The 18,962-nt window shown below is 37.3% G+C and overlaps 1 protein-coding gene across 4 annotated transcripts in view; it reads left to right on the top strand.

The window, feature by feature from the left end:
• The window catches only part of CTTNBP2 (cortactin binding protein 2), a 92,266-nt gene that overhangs the window by 23,675 nt on the left and 49,629 nt on the right, over nt 1-18,962 (top strand). For all 4 annotated transcript variants that reach the window (XM_084506380.1, XM_084506381.1, XM_084506382.1 and 1 more), the window contains exons 3-4: nt 10,288-10,512; nt 15,792-17,454. In XM_084506380.1, the coding sequence (XP_084362506.1) occupies nt 10,288-10,512; nt 15,792-17,454 (1,888 nt within the window). The remainder of the gene's footprint in view (nt 1-10,287; nt 10,513-15,791; nt 17,455-18,962) is intronic.

Here is an 18,962-nt window from a genome sequence, read left to right as displayed (position 1 = left end):
GTTACTAAGGACAGCCTTGTAAAACAACATACAGTCCTCATGTATCCAGAGCTTTGTTTTTACCCTGAAAAAATATTTTTTAAAAACCTGGATTTAGAGCTATGCAATTCTGAGAGAAAGCGACACTTTGCAAGTGCACATGCAGCCTACTTTACAGTCAAATTTCATTGATTTATTTGGATGACTGAGATTAGGCAGACTTTGGCTGTCATGGGACACTGCCCCAAGACAGTTTTGAATGCTTTTTATGAGTATGTGTACCTTACATTAAAAATTATGGAGAAGTTATATTTTCCTTACCAGTACCTCTACAAAAAGACTTTTATGATCCTGATCAGTGATCTGTGAAGAGCTCTTTTTATAGTAAGAAGCAATTCTATAGTTCTGTTAGTGTAATCAACCTATATGTTAGTTTTATTTAATTTGCCAATTGTGTCATCTTATTGCTCAATTTCTTCTACTGTTTTCACCCCTTCTAAACTAGCTCTTCATTGCTCTTCAGAGAGTCTCCATTTTTTTCAGCTCCTGTAACATCCGAAAAGTGTACATGAAAGCTTTTGTCTTAGAGTATTTGGCATTTACTATGGAAACAGTTTAAATTTATTGAACAAATATTTTTTGGCATAACATTGGGTTCATTAAAATCTAACTCACTTGTCGAATTTGCATAGGTATGCATTATCAGAGTGCCAAGAAAGGAATGTAAACTGTAGTTAAGTTTCTAAGGAGTAATTGAGCATCACATGTTCATTGACAAAATCATGCTGCAGGATTCTGTTTCTTCAGCAGTCACTGACATTTACACTTTTCATTTGCTCTGTAAAATGTTTTATGCATAAATAACTTCTCATGTGGTATTTGGAAAAAATTCACTTACACATGCATTTAAAAAAAAGTGCCCCCAAACCCTCCGTCATTCTTAATTAATCATAGTAAGATCACAGCGAGACATTTTTATTTAGCAGGTACCTCTGAAAGTACTGCTTTTATTATGATTATGCATTCATTGATAACTTTTTTTTTTTGGCTCAAACAAACATGTTCTCTTTCAGCCACCTTCCTCTTCTAAGTAGTTTGTTATCTTTTCAGTTTTGTTCGGAATCAAGATGTCACACACACACACTCTTCCTAATGTAACATGTAGAATAATAGGCTTTTTACTGCCTCCTATTCTGTGCTGGTTAGTGTCAGAAAACTTCTTGCCACTCCCCAATACATATGGCAAGAGAAAATATTAATATGAATCTATCAACATCTGCTGAAACAATTTTAGTAGATGTGGAAAAGGAAATTAATCAGAGGAACAAATGCTTTTGAAAGGAAGGAAATTTTGTTTAAGGGTTCTGGAGAAGCTTTAATTCAGCTCCATTGTTCCACATCAGTATAGGACGTGCAGTCCTATTTCTGATGTTTATCTTCAGTTGCTGCATGGAAGACTTGTTGAACTTTTAACTTGGCAGGTAAGTGAAGAGGAAACTCGGAAATATATTGGGGGAAAAAAGTGTAGTACCAACCTTAAAAATGTTACTGCTTGTATATTCTGCTACTAGTTATATAAACTGAGCATGAAAACTTATTTCAGTGATTGTGTGCAATTAATATCAACTTAGATTATTATCAAGAGAAAATTAACAATATAGTTTATATTGTGTGATTATTTTTCTCATTTTTTTCTCATTGGGCTTATTTTTTAGTTATGTGTTAATTGGTCATATTTGTTGTTTTTTTTTTTTTTTATTTTGCTCTGCTTTTACCTTTACGTTCACAGTAAGACAGGTATTGTTTGAAGTTTCTCCTTGCTCCCTTGCATTCATGTTTAAATAACGGGACAAAAAGAAATCTAATTAGATTTTGTAATTCTAAGTCTAGTCACTGAAAACAGATATTTTGTTCCCTGAAGTGCCACAGAAACAAATAAGCAACTACAGACCAGTGCCTGTGCTGGATTTTCAGCTCGCCTTGCAGCCCATCACCCAGGTACCTCCATGCTTTTTGCTCCTCACTCTACACATCCTGCTGCCAGTCTTCATCCCCCAGTAGATAGATGGGATCAGTGACTGCAAAGGGTCAGCTCGAGAGATGGAAGTGTCCAGGAGGGAACTGGCAGATAGGTGCACAGGAGTGACTTGAATAATGTGAAAATAGGTGGTATAGAGGGGAGTGAGGTGTCTTGCTGTATGTGGTAGGAGTGAGGCTCCTACCAAGCAATGAAGTAGTATTTTATTTTACAGCCTTGTCTTTCAGATTTTTGTTGGCTGCAGACCTAGGAGAGAAGACTTGAGAGAAAACCTTCCCCTTGTGTTGCACAGCTGACAGTGCTGATTTTATTATTTTTGGGAGTGTGACAGACTAAAAATTCTGCTAATTTTTGATGAGTATTTTCATGATTCAAGGCAAGAAATAAGAACTCTTCTACCAATAAGCATTCAATTGTTTTTCAGTTGTTAACCTCCAAGAGCTTATTTCTGTGCTTTGTTACTTGAGTTTGCTAACGTATCTACAAGGGGAAAAAACAACAACGGACAGTTGTAGAATAAATCAATAATTATGGAATAATTTAGGTTGGAAGGCATCTAGAGAGAACATTCAGCCCCGTCTGCTGCTTACAGCCGGACTGATGTCAAGGATGGATCAAGTTGCTGAGGGCCTTATCCAATCAAGCCCTAGAAATCTTCCAGTGACAGGGGTTATACATTTTCCCTGCGCAACACGTTTCAGTGCTTTTCTGTTCTCGCTGAAAATAATATGAGTCCAACTGGTATTCTCTTTTCATCATGGGAGGACTGCTGCTTGTCCTTTCAGCATGCAGACCCCTAACATGTTTTGTCTCCATGATTGTTTTACACTGAACAGTCCTATTTTTACTTAGCTCTTCCTCTTAAAGAAGACACCTTGACTCTTTTTTTCCTCTCTGAAGACGTTTTTCAATTCTGCTTTATTTTTTTTTGCATGTAAACTCATAGTCCATCCTTGATCTAACAAAAAGCTATAGGCCAGCCTGCCCATAAATAAACTTCAGGCTCTTGTTCTATAAGTGGTAGCTGCAGTCTTATTTTAGTCTTTTGCTTCAAACCACGTGTAAGGATTTAAAAGTTGTGTATAAATGTGATGTTCTTATTGGATTGAATTGAAAAGCTATTGTAAATCTGTCTAAGCTTTTGCCCTTTTGCAGTAGTGAATTTCTTGAATTAACTATTTAAAGTTTTTTCCTCTGTTTTTAGATATTTTCTTGATTTGTACGTGCTGATCAGTATCAAGAGCAATTCTCCAGTTGGAGATTGGAGGACTTATCTTAAGATATCATTTTGCATAACAGTGGCATATGTCGCAAATAATAGTATTTCCCATGGACACCTTTCTATACCTTTAAATACTTTAATTTTAGCCCTCTAATTAAAATATTAGTTAATGTGCAAATGGGTATGTACAGGAGCGTAAAGTTGAGATTTCATAAATTCATATAGCACCTTTCACAATGTAGCAGTCATGATTAGTTCTTGTAGTGGGTGCATATTTTTTTCTGGTTTTGAAAATTTGCTGTTTGAAAATACATTCAGTTAATTATTCACAAGCAGACATTTAAAATGTTATTTTCTCTATATGTTTCTGTGCAATTTAAGTTAATTTGAGACACTGCTAATGCTGTTTCAGCACAGCCACCAAATTATGCAGACTCTTTTAAAGAATTAATTACCCTTGTGACATTAGATTGTACATTCCTCAGATAACAAGTGCCATCAAAAGTAGGTATCTTGATATTTTGACTAGCTCCTGTGACTTGAAACTCAGTACTGAAAGATGATGTAAGAGAGAAAATGTTCCAATTCTAGCATTTCTGCTTCTCACATCTAAGGTATTGGTGAAGTGCAAAGGAACAGAGCTATTATTTAAGGGCTAAAGGACCAATGTACAAAGAAAAAAATGATTATACATATCTATTATTAGCTTCATGAGATGGTATTTGGTAACAATGCTAGCTTAAGGTATTCTGATTTATCTCCTTTTTACCTTTTTTCCCAATTTGCTACTGCATTGCCCTTAGGTGTATTGGCACATCTGTTCATCAGCTGCCCTGTAAGAAAAACTGGGGTGGATCCTGTGGAAAAATTACCTCGGAAAAGAAGCCTGGGGTTTTGTCATCTGTGCATTTTCCTCACCCTGGTGACAGAGCTGTCCCATGGGAGCTTTTCCAGCCTCAGTGAGGGAGTTCTACGTGGTGATGGGTGAATGAGCAGGACATCAGTACTTTTATCTGCTGTTACTGTGGAATATTTTGCCTTGTGGAACCAGGGCCTCATGGAGTCAAAAGACACCTACATTTTTACAGCCTATTTCACTCACATACCAGAAGTTCTGCTCTTTATCATGCCCAAAGGTTCTGCCACACTGGCTAAGGCAAATGTATAATCAAGCACCTGGCTCCAGCATCCACAAATTAGGTGTTTTTACCTCTGAGATCTCCTAGAGCAAGGTGCCCCAAGTATACCTCAGACAGTGTTACACTGAAAAGTTCTTATTTCCACAGAAAATAGATTTGCACTCAAATTTGCATTCCACTGAGAAAGAACTGAATGTGGTTCTTCCTTCTGCATAAAAACATAATTGATATAAATTCAGACTTGTGTTTTAGGTATTGTCAAGGTGATTGTGTTCCAGCTCGCTGCTCCCTTTTCACTTGATAGCTCTCTTTTTGGTAGACAAGCATGGAAGTGGTATTTGCCGAAGTCAGGCTATGGTTATGATTTTCAAAGCCTAAAAGCCATTTGACAGAGGAGAAAGAAATTATGTCTGGGAAACAGTACACCTGGTTCTGTTCCTAATTCTTTTTTTTTTTTTTTTTTTTAATTTTCTATTTTTTTAATGTAATGCTCTAGCAAGTATCTACATATAGTAACTACTGCAGGATCCCAGAAACTTATTTTGGGGAACAAATGCTGCAGATTTCTAATAATAGTGTTATATGTATGTTAAAATGTCAGTGGTTTTCTGTGTGTGCTAATGGTATAATTTCTGGAAAACTAACTTCAGCTGGATACCCAATGACTCAGCAATGTTCCATGAAGCTCTGTAGTTTATTTCAAAATATCCAGATTATCTTTTCCTTTAAAATATTAGGGTTTTAATGTGAAGTAGGTATTTGTCAATTTACAAACTTGTCATAAATCATAATGTGGGGATTATAAAAGGTGTTTGTATGTGGGAAGAGCTGTGATGCTTTCAGTCTTGATAGGTATGCATTATTTATGTTTATTCTTCTAGGTTTATATACAACATTTTGATGAGGAAGTGATTTATTATATTATACACTTAATATTCATCTGCTTAAATCTAACCATGATAATCACTCAACGTGACCTTCTGCTGTTCCTTGCTATTTGCAGTCAGTAGAATGTATTGAAAGCGAGGGTTAGCACGACTCAGAAGAAGTGAAAACAGCATGATTTACAAGATTTTGTATTAACTTCTGTCAAAAACAAAACAACAACTAGAAGCTTCATCAATATTATGATGTGTTATACAAAAAGATATGTTTTTGCAACTGTTAATTGAAACAATTTTAACAGGGCAGTTAGCAGGAAAGGAAAGTGGATGATCTGAGAAAAATGTTCATGTTAAGGTTAACAGACCTTTTCATTTTCCTATCAGACTATGTTTAATTTCTTAACCTCTTCTCTTATTACCTAAAGGTAATTGAATATATATTTTCTGAAAAGCAGAAAACGCACTAAGAATATTTTTGCAGCTCTCCTCAGTGCAGAATACTCATTGACTGTTTTGCAGTTCCCGTTGTGGAAATGGTAAAATGCCTGCGAAAGCCTCTGGTGCTTTCGTACACTTGTTATAGTGTCTTGGCAGCCTCAATTACTGTTTTGACATTCTTCATTCAGTGTTTTTCTTTTCAGTGATTTTTTTAGTATGTTCTTTTATTCAAAGTGTCTATATTTAAACTACTTTCTATTTTTATTTTTCTGTGGCACGACAAATTCCAGAAATACCCAATAAGTAGTCGGTTTCAGCTGAACAGAGAACTGAACCTCGTGTGTAACGAAGGGCTTTAGACGTGCCTGATGGCTGTTGCCACCTGTTCAGACAAGAGGAGGAGATGATGGAGACTATTTCAGCTCTATTCACCCCTGATGGTGTGTTTGAGACTAGTTGGGAACACGAGCAGTGATACTAACATACAGCTCTCATCAAAGTCATCCTGGGTAACGAGCAGGTAGCCAGAGGCCACTGTAATGTCTTTACTACCTGGGTCTTCCTTTAGGACCAACGCTGTGGCTTCTAAGATAGAATGATAAAAACTGAGAATACAGACAAATGTTAATTGATGTTGCTGTATCTACCAAGCATTCATTATAGTCAAAATGGTGTTCCCACCTTTCTGTTCCAGTTATTTGTTTTTACATGAGCTATGTACAATATCATAACAGCCAAACAGCTTCAGTTCGAAGCTCCATCTAGCCAAATATTCTATGGAGTTACTGGATACCCCCCAATCCTTAAATTAGATAATTAAACTGTAACCCCTTACTCAACTGTTGCATTCATAACTGTATGGTTAAGGTAGATACTCATCTTCTCCACCATTTTCTAAGCAGAACTGCTCTAGCCAGGATGATTGTTTCTCATGTGGCAGCTGTTCCAAACTTTTGATTGTCTTTCTTGTCCTTCTTTGGTCCTGCCACAACACCCCCTGTGTGTTGAGTGGGACAATTGCATGCAATATTCAAGATACAGACAAAACATTAATTATAGAATGGCAACAAGATGGCTGCTCTTTTGTTCTTTATTTTTCTCTTAACGATTCTCAGGATTTGTTTTGTTTATTATATGATTTCTACTAAGCACTGTACTGAAACTTGTGTGACAGTAAGGGAGAAAAATAAATCATGCTGGATCCAACAGGGGCAAGGCCTCTACTGCTCTACGGTTCTGTATACCCAGGTCCAACCACTAGCAAGGCAGAAGATGGGTATACCCAGCACACACACATAAATATGTGAACTTCATATGTGATCACAGACAAACACATGAACAGAGGGAGCACTCATGGCCTCATCCTGCTCCTGTCTCTGTCTGGACAAGCTGGAATCCACTAGTGAGAAATCTGTGCAGGTGTGTTCATGCGTGTATGCATAGGTGTGTGAATATACCTGTAATCATATATACCCACCTATACACGTACAAGGTGGGTACCCCTGCTCAGTGTGCCCAGTAGCTGCCCATGCTTCCCAGTCTCCCAGACACTGGTATCAGCAGGACCTGAAGGCCCCTCCCCATGCCAGCTGCTGGCACAGAGCTTTGCACAGACACACACAGCTGGAAACAATGTCCCTGGTCCCATAGCCAACCTCTCCTGCTCACCCCTGATACACAGGTGCTCTCACACCAGAGCTGGCCCTTGAATCCCCACTCAGCCCTTGGAGCCTCACTCACACCCTTGCTCCCAGGCCCCTTCACCCACGCGTGGGCTGGGCTGGCTTCACTTCTGCTGCTGATCACACACTCACTCACACACCCAGTTGAGCTTCAGTCACTGGCACCATGGAGATGTGGGTCCTCAGCCCCATGGTCAGACCCCAGCTGCTGCACTCACACCCCATGCACATGTGCACAGAGAATAGGGAGCCCTCACCCAGTACAGGGTTAGGAAGGCAGCTGATGAGCCGGACTGTGGAGATCAGGCACAGGGCATGGCCAGGTACTGACCAGCAAACTAGTTAGATATGACCACCCTTTTTTATCTATTTACTACTCTGTCTTCCTACTCTCTTACATCCCAAAGTCACCCAAACCTCTCCCTTGTCCTGCTCTGGTTTCTTCTCTAAGCATTTCACTTTAAGTCCTGTGTGATCCCAAACTGCTATTCCTTACATCCCGTGGTATGTCCCACCCGTAGGCAGCAACCCGCACAGGAGCTCCTACAGACTCAAAGCAATGAGTTTCACACCTGGACAATTCTGGGCTCATGGCTTTGCTGGGACAGCCCAGGCCCAGACAATGAAGTCCTTGCTTCAGGTTCTCCCCTGCCACTGTGTGCCCCAGTGCTCCTCTGAGCTGTGGAGATGACCCTGTGGTGGGCCCAGCAGGGTTTTATTCAGGCTCCCCTTCTGCTATTGGAGCCTGAATATCCATCTCTGGGTTTTAGGCTGGAAGCTCTGGTGGCCTTTTTTTATTTACAGCTGAGCTGCTACCTCGCTGTCACTTCCTTTACTTTGATGTCTCTCTCTATATAAACAGAATGGCTTTTACACTGCCGATGATTTATGGATGGATGGTGTCTTCATCTCCATTTAAATTCTTAACCTGCTTGGGTTTGTCATCTTGTTTGCCTGCTTAGCACTTGAATCCATTTAGAGTCAGGTTTTTGGTTTTGATTGTTTCCTTTATGTGAAGGTTGAATTCTTAGGCTACGTAATCCCATACAATCCCGGGTATAAAGCCAGGAGCTGCAAATATAGCCCCTCCCAACTAACTACTTTAAAATATAAGATACAAATTAGACCTTTGAAATCTTAGGCTAATTAGGGGTTATTTGCAAAGCAATTTATAAATATATATATATTAAAAACAAAACAAAACAACAACTTGGATTTGTGGGTTTATTTTTGTCTTTTCAACCAATCCCTACCTGGCTTTGCAATCCTAGCTAGACTTTCTGTCTGAATGAACTCTGGGAGCTTTTCTGAGTTGTGCTTTTTTGTTTGTTTGTTTCTTTTTTAATATTTTCAGCTTCAATTTATGCTATCAAATTAGAAAATAGACTTAAAATATTTCAAGTATCAAAATGCTCACTTGCATCTGCTGCAGTTAAATTCTCTTTTACCTTTTAATTTCCTGCAACATCTCAGTTTTGTGCTCTATATATAGGCAAAAGTTGGGCATTCGCTAAGGTATGTTATTTGTAGTTTGTCTCTGGAGAATTTTTCTCACATGGTTCTTACATTCTTTGGTTTCCCATGCCCTGAATATGTGTCACCTTTTATGACCTTTTCATATGTTACAATTTTAACATCAAGCTTTTGGGATGGTCTCCTAACCCATTTGGTTAACCTGTTCCTCTGCTTTTACACCTCAAAATTTGCTTATTCTTCATCTGGTTTTGCTTGTTCCTGAAAACTGAGCTTCCTGAGTTTGAAACAAAGCACACGTAAATAACTCAGCCCTTATTTCTGAGGGATTCCTTTTTCTGATAGTATTTCTCTGCACTGTGGTTCTTGTTCTGATTTTTGAGGCATACTTAAAGGAGTTGCTCTGGTGGTTGGCTTAGTTTTAAGGTAAAAAAAAAAACTTCACTTTCCTCCAAAGTTTGCACTGCAGTGGTTTGGCTCGCTTCCTTATACTTCCTGTGACATATGCAGGCACGAAAACACCACAACAAAATCTTCAGAAATCTTTCAATAGTTCTGTTGTTTGTTTGTTTGTTTCACAAATTAGATGAGACTTAAGCCTGAGATTTTGGAACAATATTTTCTATAAAAGCTGTAGAAGTCAGTACTAATATGTGGCCTTTTTGTGTACTGTGTACTAAATATATAAAAAAACCTTCCCTGAAACTGATCTTGTTTACGTCTTGGGCTGAAGAACCAAAAAAATGATCAAGCAAAATTGCATCTGATCTTTATTGTGTAATAGTTTTGTTTTGCTAATAAAGTGTTGTACTGTATTTTGGAAATATAATTGTGTTTTTAAACAACAGCTTGTAGAAACGCATGATAATGAAGTTCTTGAGCAGAAATTTGGGAAGGGTCTTAATTTCAAAGAGCCTTGGAGGTATTTTTTCTCTCTGCTTGTCTGTGATCGTTGCTTAAGCGAGTCTCTGTATGTGTAAAGATGCTGTTACTTTTTTATTTTAAAAAATCTTATTTTGGTACTGCAGTAAACACATGAAATGTGTTTTCATGGCTTTCGCTAACATAATGTTAATACACTGAAATAGAAAACTGTTTTAGAATGTTTTTCTTCCCTTTCTACTCTGTGTATCAGCCAGTTTACAAGATGTTATTTTATGATATTTCTGAAACTGTTCCAAACTGAAATTTCTCTGTTAAAGTGAGACGGGGAAGGATTTTATGTAGCAAATTGTATTGACTATGATGAAATCTGTGTGCAATGTATCTGTCCAATTCTATTAGAAATTGGAAATACTTAAAGAAAACATTTTAAAAACACATGTAAGTATAACTTTCCCAGTGGATTAAGTTTGTTCTGTGTGTAGATGTACTCCAAAGAATGCATTTAGTTTTACTTCTTTATCTATTGTTTCATGTTTTATTTTGTTAGGCCCGACGCAAAGAGGTTTTTATCCAGGAACGATACGGAAGGTTTAATCTGAGTGACCCATTTCTGGCTCTGCAGAGAGACTTTGAGGCAGGTGCTGGTGAGAAAGAAAAGAAGCCAATCTGCATGAACCCTCTCTCCATTTTAGAAGCCGTTATGGCTCACTGCAGGAAAATGCAAGAAAGAATGTCAGCTCAGTTGGCTGCTGCTGAAAACAGACAAAAGAAGGTACCCTTCTACCAACTTTCTTTTTCCTTTCCCTCTCCTGATTTGTTCTTCAATTTGCTCCTTTGTCTAACTTGATTATTGTCACGAGTGTTATTTTTTTTTTCCGCTTAGTTGTCATATATAGTGAGGTGCTAGTTGTCTGGTGATATTTTGTGGTACACATCATTAGTTCCATGAATTTAGCTCTACTTATGGAATAAATGAAGTAGAACTATTATGAGTCAATGCACTATATAAATAGACAGGTTTACATGAGCTAAAGGAAAGCATTGTCACTATATATTTTTAAACTAACTCCATTGACACCTAGAGGAGCTACTGTTATTTTGCATAACCTAAACTGCATAAAATAAATCATTTATTTGTTTTTCTAATTAGGTGTCTCTATTTCATAAAACAGTACTAAAGTAAATCAGAACTAAAAAATATTTTTTTAATATTTAGAACATTTGGTGTAAGGAGAAAATTATTTTGGTACAAGTATGATGCCAAAAAATAAAAATAAAAAAAAATAAATAAATAATAAAAAAAAGAAAGAGAAAGAGAGAAAGTCTCATATTTAAAACAAAAGAATGTAATTTTGAAAGTGAATTCCTGGGCAACTCCTGACATACCTACAACAGGTTGCCCAGGATGTGCCTGCTTGAGCAGGGGGCTGGACCTTCAGAAGGTCCAAGTTTTAAGCTAAACTTTAAAGAACTACATTTAAAAAAAAATAAATAAAAGTATTTTTTTGGAAGTGTGTCACTCATATGCTAACTTTTTTGCTCCTTATAACAAGTAGGGATTTTGAGTGAAACTCATGTACATGACTCTCTACAGAACTTGCATTTTTTATTTTTTTTTAAGTCAGTTTGAAAGGCTGTTTCAACAGGGCTCCGTCTTAAACTTCTTGGTTTGTAGAAACAGATGACTTTTCTCTCAACCATCTCCATTAACCTCCACGTAAATTATTCTTTCAGTGTTTTCCCTTCCCTTAGTTCCACATTTTCCTGTCTGTTCTCCATCTCTGAAATCCTTCAGTAGAAGAGATTAATGAAAGTATTTTGAGGGATTTTTTGAAAGGTTCGACAAAACATGGTGACCCTGCGTAAGAAAAAAAAGTTAAACCCAGACAAATGTGATCTAAATACAGAGCCAGCTGTACTTCCTCTAGGAGTGGTTCCTCTTTCTCTAGATGTGTGATGCCTCTATCTTCATGTTTCGAACTGCATCACTATCTCACTCTTGCACTAAGTGGTGAGGTCTGTGTACAGCTCTGGGTACTGTTGTCTCTGGATATCACTGGACTCAAACAGGCTCTGAGTGAGCTCTTTTTCCTGAAGACTTATTGCCTATGAATATAGTGACCCTGAAGGTATTCTTTAAATAAAATAATTATTTGATCCTAAAAAGTAAGTCATAACAATACTCAGGAATGTAGAAAAATGAAGAGGTGCACAAATGACTGTCAGTTACGGGCTTACTTTATACCAAACACCTAATCCCCAGATGTCATCTGCTTTGTGTTAAGTTTCCAGCCCTTTCCATCTCTTTGAATGCCTTTCCTGGAGTTGCTGACAAAATTTATTTTGAAGTTTCCTGGAAACTCAAAGCCAGATCATCAAAATGACAGTTTTTGGTCTGTCAAGTGTTTGCAGATAAGTTAGTATTAGGATGCATACTCATAGATAGACATGATGGTTGGAAGAGGCCTGTTGATGGGATTTTGTATAACTTTGTGCTTAACACAGATTATTACCAGCAGTACGTTCGGTCATCTGTGAATTTGTCTAGCTGAGTCTTGAAAATACCCAGGAGTGGCAATACCACAGCCCTCCTGCACTACTATAATTGTGAAGAATGTCTTAAGGGGCAATTTCTCATTACCCTTTTGTTATGGGGTCCTACCTTCCATTGCTGAGAAGAATTTGGCTTTGTCGTTGCTGTAAGAGCCCTTCAAGAAGTAGTAGTATCCCACTATTAGATCATCCATCAGTCTTTTTTTCACTAGGCTAAGCAAGGTCCCTTGACCATTTCTCAAAACACGTGCCCTCTGTCTCTCACTTTTAAAGGGCCTTTCCTGGTCAGTTCTTTACTGGTCCCTACCAATGTTCTCAGTATCCTGCTATATTACTTTTCAGAGCCTTCTTGGGCACATTTCCAGATGTTTATGTTACTGATATGATTTAGTGTATGCGTATAGTACACTTCACAAAAACTCGCCTTGTAGTTAGTTCACAAACTCATAAATAATTGCAACTAGTTCCAAATCTGTCATCTAAAGGAAAAAGTAGTGTAAATATTCATAGATGTGTTATTTTGTTTGCTTGTTTTTTAATTCAAGCAGATACAAACAAAGGAAAGCGATGAGGGGAGATATAGGAGATAAAGTAAAATAAGAAACTAATGCTGCTCTTGTCAATTTGAGATCAAATACAGGAACATACATACGTATGTACGTATGTATGTTAGGGAATTCTTGTTTTATATGCAATGCTTACAAATAAGATAATAATTTGGAAAGCCAATTTCATTCCAGCTGTATGTTAAGATCTACTTGTAATTTTTTGAAAGGAAGATAAATTGTCTTACATTTACAATGATTTTTGTACCTGTTTTAGCAAAAAAAAATAATAATAATTATTGGATGCTCCATTGTTACTAAGTAGTTGTGTTTGTCCATGAGGGACAGTCTTGTGAAATTTAAAACAATGAAACGCTTGAGAAAAAATTATGATTTTTCTTCACTTTAAGAACTGGGAATGGGACCACTCCTAAATACAGTATCATCATAATAGCTTCTTAAATTAGTTTGCAGCCATGCTGTCATTAACATAACTGAAGAGGTACTGTTGCTGATATTGTTTTATTTAACAATGACTGATAAAGTCATACCTTATATGTTTCATTTTATATTTTATATATATATATATATATATTTGTTACTGTTTTTAAAGACAGGTGTACTTGGTTGTGTGAATTGAATTACACAGATTGGGTTAGTTAACCTGGGATGAAGCTGTGGAGCTCTTCCACTGCTAAACAGTTTTTGATGTATTTGAATTTGATATTTATGGTGTAGATATAATTTCCCATAGTGATTTCTTTCTCGTAGTTCATGGGTGTTTATTATAATGGCATGATTTGAGGAAGAAATTTTACTCTTACTAAAATATTTCACATAAATATTGCTACCACCTGTTTATGCTTTTTGCCATTATTCATACGAAAATGGAAGAGAAATATACATTCAGGTAACATGATTAGAATATTGGTAGATGGAGGCATACATTCCACTAGAGCTAATTCCTGCAGGATTTGTTGTCTATGTCCTCTTTGTCATTTCTCCTGCTTTCCTTTTTCATCATTTTATTGTGTTTAAATTGTACTTAACATGTGGGGAAAATTTATTTTGGGGACAATGAGCTACAGTGGGTGGGATTTATTTCTGTTCCAACTGCAGTCTGTCTCTCTTGAACTTCTCTCTTGATAGCATGAGAGTCAATTCTATATGGTACAACCAGAGAGTAACAAAGCTCTTATTTTAAGATGTCATTTATATTAGTTGTAATTTAAATGCAGTTTAATTTAAAATTAATTTCAGGCATATCTACAGTGGTGTGGAAAACATTTCAAGAGCTAAGAAATTTAATCTACTGTTGTAAAGGAGAGGGAATAGCGTGCTGTAGCAGCAGGTTTCTGGAAACCTCTTGGTAAAGCATGTGGCCGTTGGTTTTTTTCTGTTTTTTGATGGTGTTTTTTTCTTGTAGCAACCAAGACGAATTTTAAGCAATGAATGAGAGAGAAGATATTCCACTCCTATTACCAATCTCTTAGGCCATCTCATTTCCCACATTCCTGTTTACAGTAAATATATGCTATACTATATACAATAATATATATACACTATAGCATCTTAAGCTCTGAAATCAGTATCAATTTGACCAGGATACTAAAATCTGAACCTTTACTATATTTCTCCAGCTGCTGAAGTGAAACATTTATTACAAGTAGGATCTTAAATATTTGCCTCAGCTTTCACCAGATTTTTTTTTTTTTAAATCTGTGAAATGTTCTTATATCACGTCATAGAAGCATGAAGCAGTTTCCCGTTGCAGTCAAAATAAAACTTGCGTGAGCACTTGATTTTTTTCTAGGTACCTGAGACTATTTTTCCAGAATAGTAAAAATTCCCACTTAAAAAAAAAAAAAAAAAAAAAAAAAAAAAAAAGCACTTTATCAGTACAGTTCTGAATTGTTCTTCCTGTATAAATCTCTACATAAGTATTAAGCAGAATTGATAACTGACAAAAGAGCACAGGAGAAGGGATGGTCACTGTCTGGTTTTATTATCCAGATGAGTCATACAGGAAATGACTGCACCAGTGTGTAAACAGAGTAGGAAGAAAGAAGCCAATTTTTCTTCTGTTGTAATTTGACATGTGTAAAAGTTTACCTGGGAAAATACAAAGTAATTTAGGATGCCTTACTATTAGTAATTATTTTATAAATCAGTGTGTTAACTTGTATTTTTCCAGTGCTTTTCTATGAGACAGTCTTTGAATAAAGGAACAGTTAGTGGGCAAAATGAGTGAGTTAGAGGCGTTGACTGTATGAATGAGTGGAAAACTTATTCTCATCTGTTTTCTGCACATAATAGTAGATCCTAGCCTACAGCATAGATTATACATCACTGATGTCAGCAAGACATTCTACTGTTAGTAAGTACAGGAAAATGTCTGTGACTATACCAAAAAATTGCTCTCAGAAATTAATGTATTTTTTATAAATGTTAGTAAATAAGACAACTGCTATGGGCATGGACTGTGTTTTTCAACATTAATTTTCTTTAGTCTGAGGAAGGCCTGGAACTTAAACTTTCGTTTCTGGGCTTTTTCTGCAAAACTTATTTCTTAATTGTGTCCAATTCCTGTACTGAGAAGAGGACTCTGTCATGTCTTACGTACATGTTGAATCAGGTATCTAATTTCAATGCTTGCCTGATTTCTGGAGAACAGGCAGATCCTCACTCAGAAATCATGAGGATTTAATCAATTTGTGGAGTCTTTGTGTTATCGATAGAGCAAAGTAGATAGTTTTACTTAGTCTCTGCATTGCTCTGTCTCTTTTTCTTGCTTATAGGCACTTGCATTAGATACCACAAATCACTTTCCTGGGCAGACAGGTTCATTTTAGGCATACTCTCAAAGGTTAAAATATTAATGTCACATTAATACTAGGTGATGTTGAAAGTCTGCATCTTGCTAATGAGAATTTTTCTATATGTTTTCGTACAGCTGGAAATGGAAAAATCTCAGTTACAGAATCTTGAGCTGGAGCACAAAAAGCTATCTGCTCGTCTTGAAGAAGAACGTGGCAAGAACAAGCATGTAGTATTGATGCTAGTGAAAGAGTGTAAGCAGTTGTCTGGACGAATAGTAGAAGAAGCCCAGAAACTGGAAGAAGTGATGTCAAAATTTGAAGAGGAAAAGAAAAAGGCTAGTGAATTGGAGGAGTCTCTTGCAGCTGAGAAACAAAGGAGTACACAAATGGAGGCTCAGATGGAAAAGCAGCTGTCTGAGTTTGACACAGAGAGAGAGCAGTTGCGTGCCAAACTTCATAGAGAGGAAGCACACACCAGTGACCTCAGAGAAGAAAGAGACAGAATGATAAAAATGATTGAGCAATTAAAGAAGGAGAATGACAGTAAAGCTAATCTTTCTCTTAAAAACAAAGATAAAAATAAAGATAGAAGCCTTGTTTCTGTTTCCGTTGAAACAGAAGAGCTGAGTTCAAGAACTATTGCCTGCCAAACAGATCCTGTAGTGACGGACAGTAGCACTGAGAATACTAAGAAGTTGCCTTTGACTGTATCTGTGAAGCCTTCCACAGTGAACCCGCTAGTGTCTGGCAATACAAAAATGAATGTGTGTGCCAATGCAGCACTTGTGAAACCTGTCATTGATAGGCAGTCTTCACATAATGAACTTGTCCCTCCTGCAACTCCTGTTCCTACACAGAATCAAAACAGAACTGAGGAAAATGGACCAAGTACAGGCTCATCACCTGATTTACCAAGTAGCACTTCCCCCTTTCCAAATAGTACTTCCCTTTGCACTCCTTCCACACCAACTGTCACAACTCAGAATCACTCAGTAACTTCATCTATGCACAGTTTGCATTCACCGTCTGCCAATGCTACTGGCCATCCAGGCCTAAATCCACGAGTCCAAGCAGCTAGGTTTAGATTTCAAGCAAATGCTAACGATCAAGACCAAAATGGAAACACAACCCAAAGCCCTCCCTCAAGGGACGTATCTCCTACTAGTCGTGACAACCTAGTTGCCAAGCAGGTAGCTCGGAATACTGTCACCCAAGTCCTTTCAAGATTTACCAGCCCTCAAAGCGGCCCTCCGTCGCGGCCTGGGACATCACATTCAATGGAAGTTGGCACTTACCCCCCAGTCGGTAGAATGAATTTAAAGACGCCTAGTGTATCAAGAATTGACAGAGGAAATCCTCCGCCCATTCCTCCTAAAAAACCAGGGCTTTCGCAAACTCCTTCTCCACCACACCCACAGCTTAAGGTTTTAATGGATAGTAGTCGATCCCCAAATACAAGTGTAAAAACTGACAGCAAAACCGTGACCTCACCTCTTTCAAGTTCACCACAAGGAATCAGGGTAATAAATGAGGAAATTATTTCTAAGTCCTCACCTCAGCTGCCACCAAAACCTGCTATAGATTTATCTGTGGCACCTGCAGGCTGTGCCATACCAGCCATAGCCACATCTCAGGTGGGTGCCTGGCCTTCCCACTTCCCTGGACTGAACCAATCTGCATGTTCAGAAAATTCCTTTGTCATTCCCACCACCATTGCCTGTAGCTCCTCCATAAACCCTGTTAGTGCTTCATCCTGTAGACCATGTGATTCAGACAGCCTCCTGGTAACAGCATCAGGTAAAGGGATTGATATGCTACAAACTGTCTCCCTCTGAAGTAATGTTTTGTTTTTACTCTAAATTTCTCATTTGCTTTATTTACCTTTTTCTTTTGTTTCCTTTCTAAGCACTGAAATTTCCATTTATATTTTTTGCACATTCCAGGGGTATGGAAATTCTTTTGCATGAATTAGTAATGTCCTCAATTAGTTTGCTTCCTCAAGGAGGTCTCAAAATTGAAGCTATTTTTTTAAAGGTAAATAGTTCTAACATTTAGAGCAAATGGGCAGTGGATTATGAAATATTAAACAAATTACCTTTTATTAATATTGTTATTTTGGACTACAAAATGCTTTCTTAGCCTGAAATAATGTTTTGAACTTTATCTCTGCTGATGATCTTCCATGTAATATGTGCTTCAGTTACTTTCAGTGCTTTTTTGAATCTTTTAGTAAATAGGGCATAGCTGTATTCTTCTCCTATGGCACTAAATGCTTGCAGTTCAAGGTACATTATTGCCTGGATAACAGCACAGTTTGAAATATAGCACTTCATACCTACAGAAATATACTGAGGTTTTATTTCCTTTTTCTGTATTTTTTTTTTGGCAGGTATTTATAGTTGTAGGCTTTATTAATAGCTATACATGACATCTCACAGGTTCACTTCAATTAATATCAGCAAAGGCTTGATGTTGGAGAACATTAAAATCTAAACGTTATGTGAACAGTCCAAGTCTGCAGTCAGTGCATGTATCTGCTATTCATTTTGCATTGTGGTGAAGACTTTCAAGCCTCATTTGTTGCCAGCTTCAGGATATCTTCTTGATGACAGCTAAATGAACAAAGAAAGCCCTGATCTCCTTTTGAGTTAATTGCAGATCTCCTATAAATTCTTTTCAGTGTATGTCCTTGCTGGGATCAATAGCATTGAAAGATCAGGTAGAAGCCTTTCTTTACCCTCACTTGCACTGCGGTGAGAAGATGGTTGCAGAGTTGAGCACTTTGGACACAAAAAATCTTTGTTAACGCTGAAGAATGCTTGAATGATCTGAAACTTCATACAGTTACTTTTAGTTCAGTTATGGTCCTTTTGTCCCTTTTAACTTGAGTATCTTTATCTCATCTATAGGGTACGAACTGCCCCCCACAGTTGGTGTGCTTCCATCACACAGCTGACCACTTTTTGGTGGTGGTTGCTCCACGCAGTTGGCAAGTTGGTAAGGCAGTTGGACTAACTCTCTAGTCTTGGGGAAATTGTTCTGATAGCACCATGGGACAACCTGTATCTGTATATACAGGAGATTCCAAGGTTTGCATTATTTAGGAATTTTTATTCCCATTCCACTTCAATGAAGACTTCCAGCACGTTTCTCAAGTTTTAATATCTTTTATTTACTTTTTTTTTCTTTCTTTTTTTTTTTTTTTTTCCAGAAAATGTTTGGAATTTCAAATTTACTTTCAGTTAAATCAGACCATAGTGAAATCTTATTCATACAGTTATGCTTTTAACATTTGCCTAGTACAC

The sequence above is a fragment of the Aythya ferina genome, assembly GCF_964211825.1.
Source record: "Aythya ferina genome assembly, chromosome: 1".
Taxonomy (NCBI): Eukaryota; Metazoa; Chordata; class Aves; order Anseriformes; family Anatidae; genus Aythya; species Aythya ferina.
This window is presented reverse-complemented; position numbering and strand designations above follow the sequence as displayed.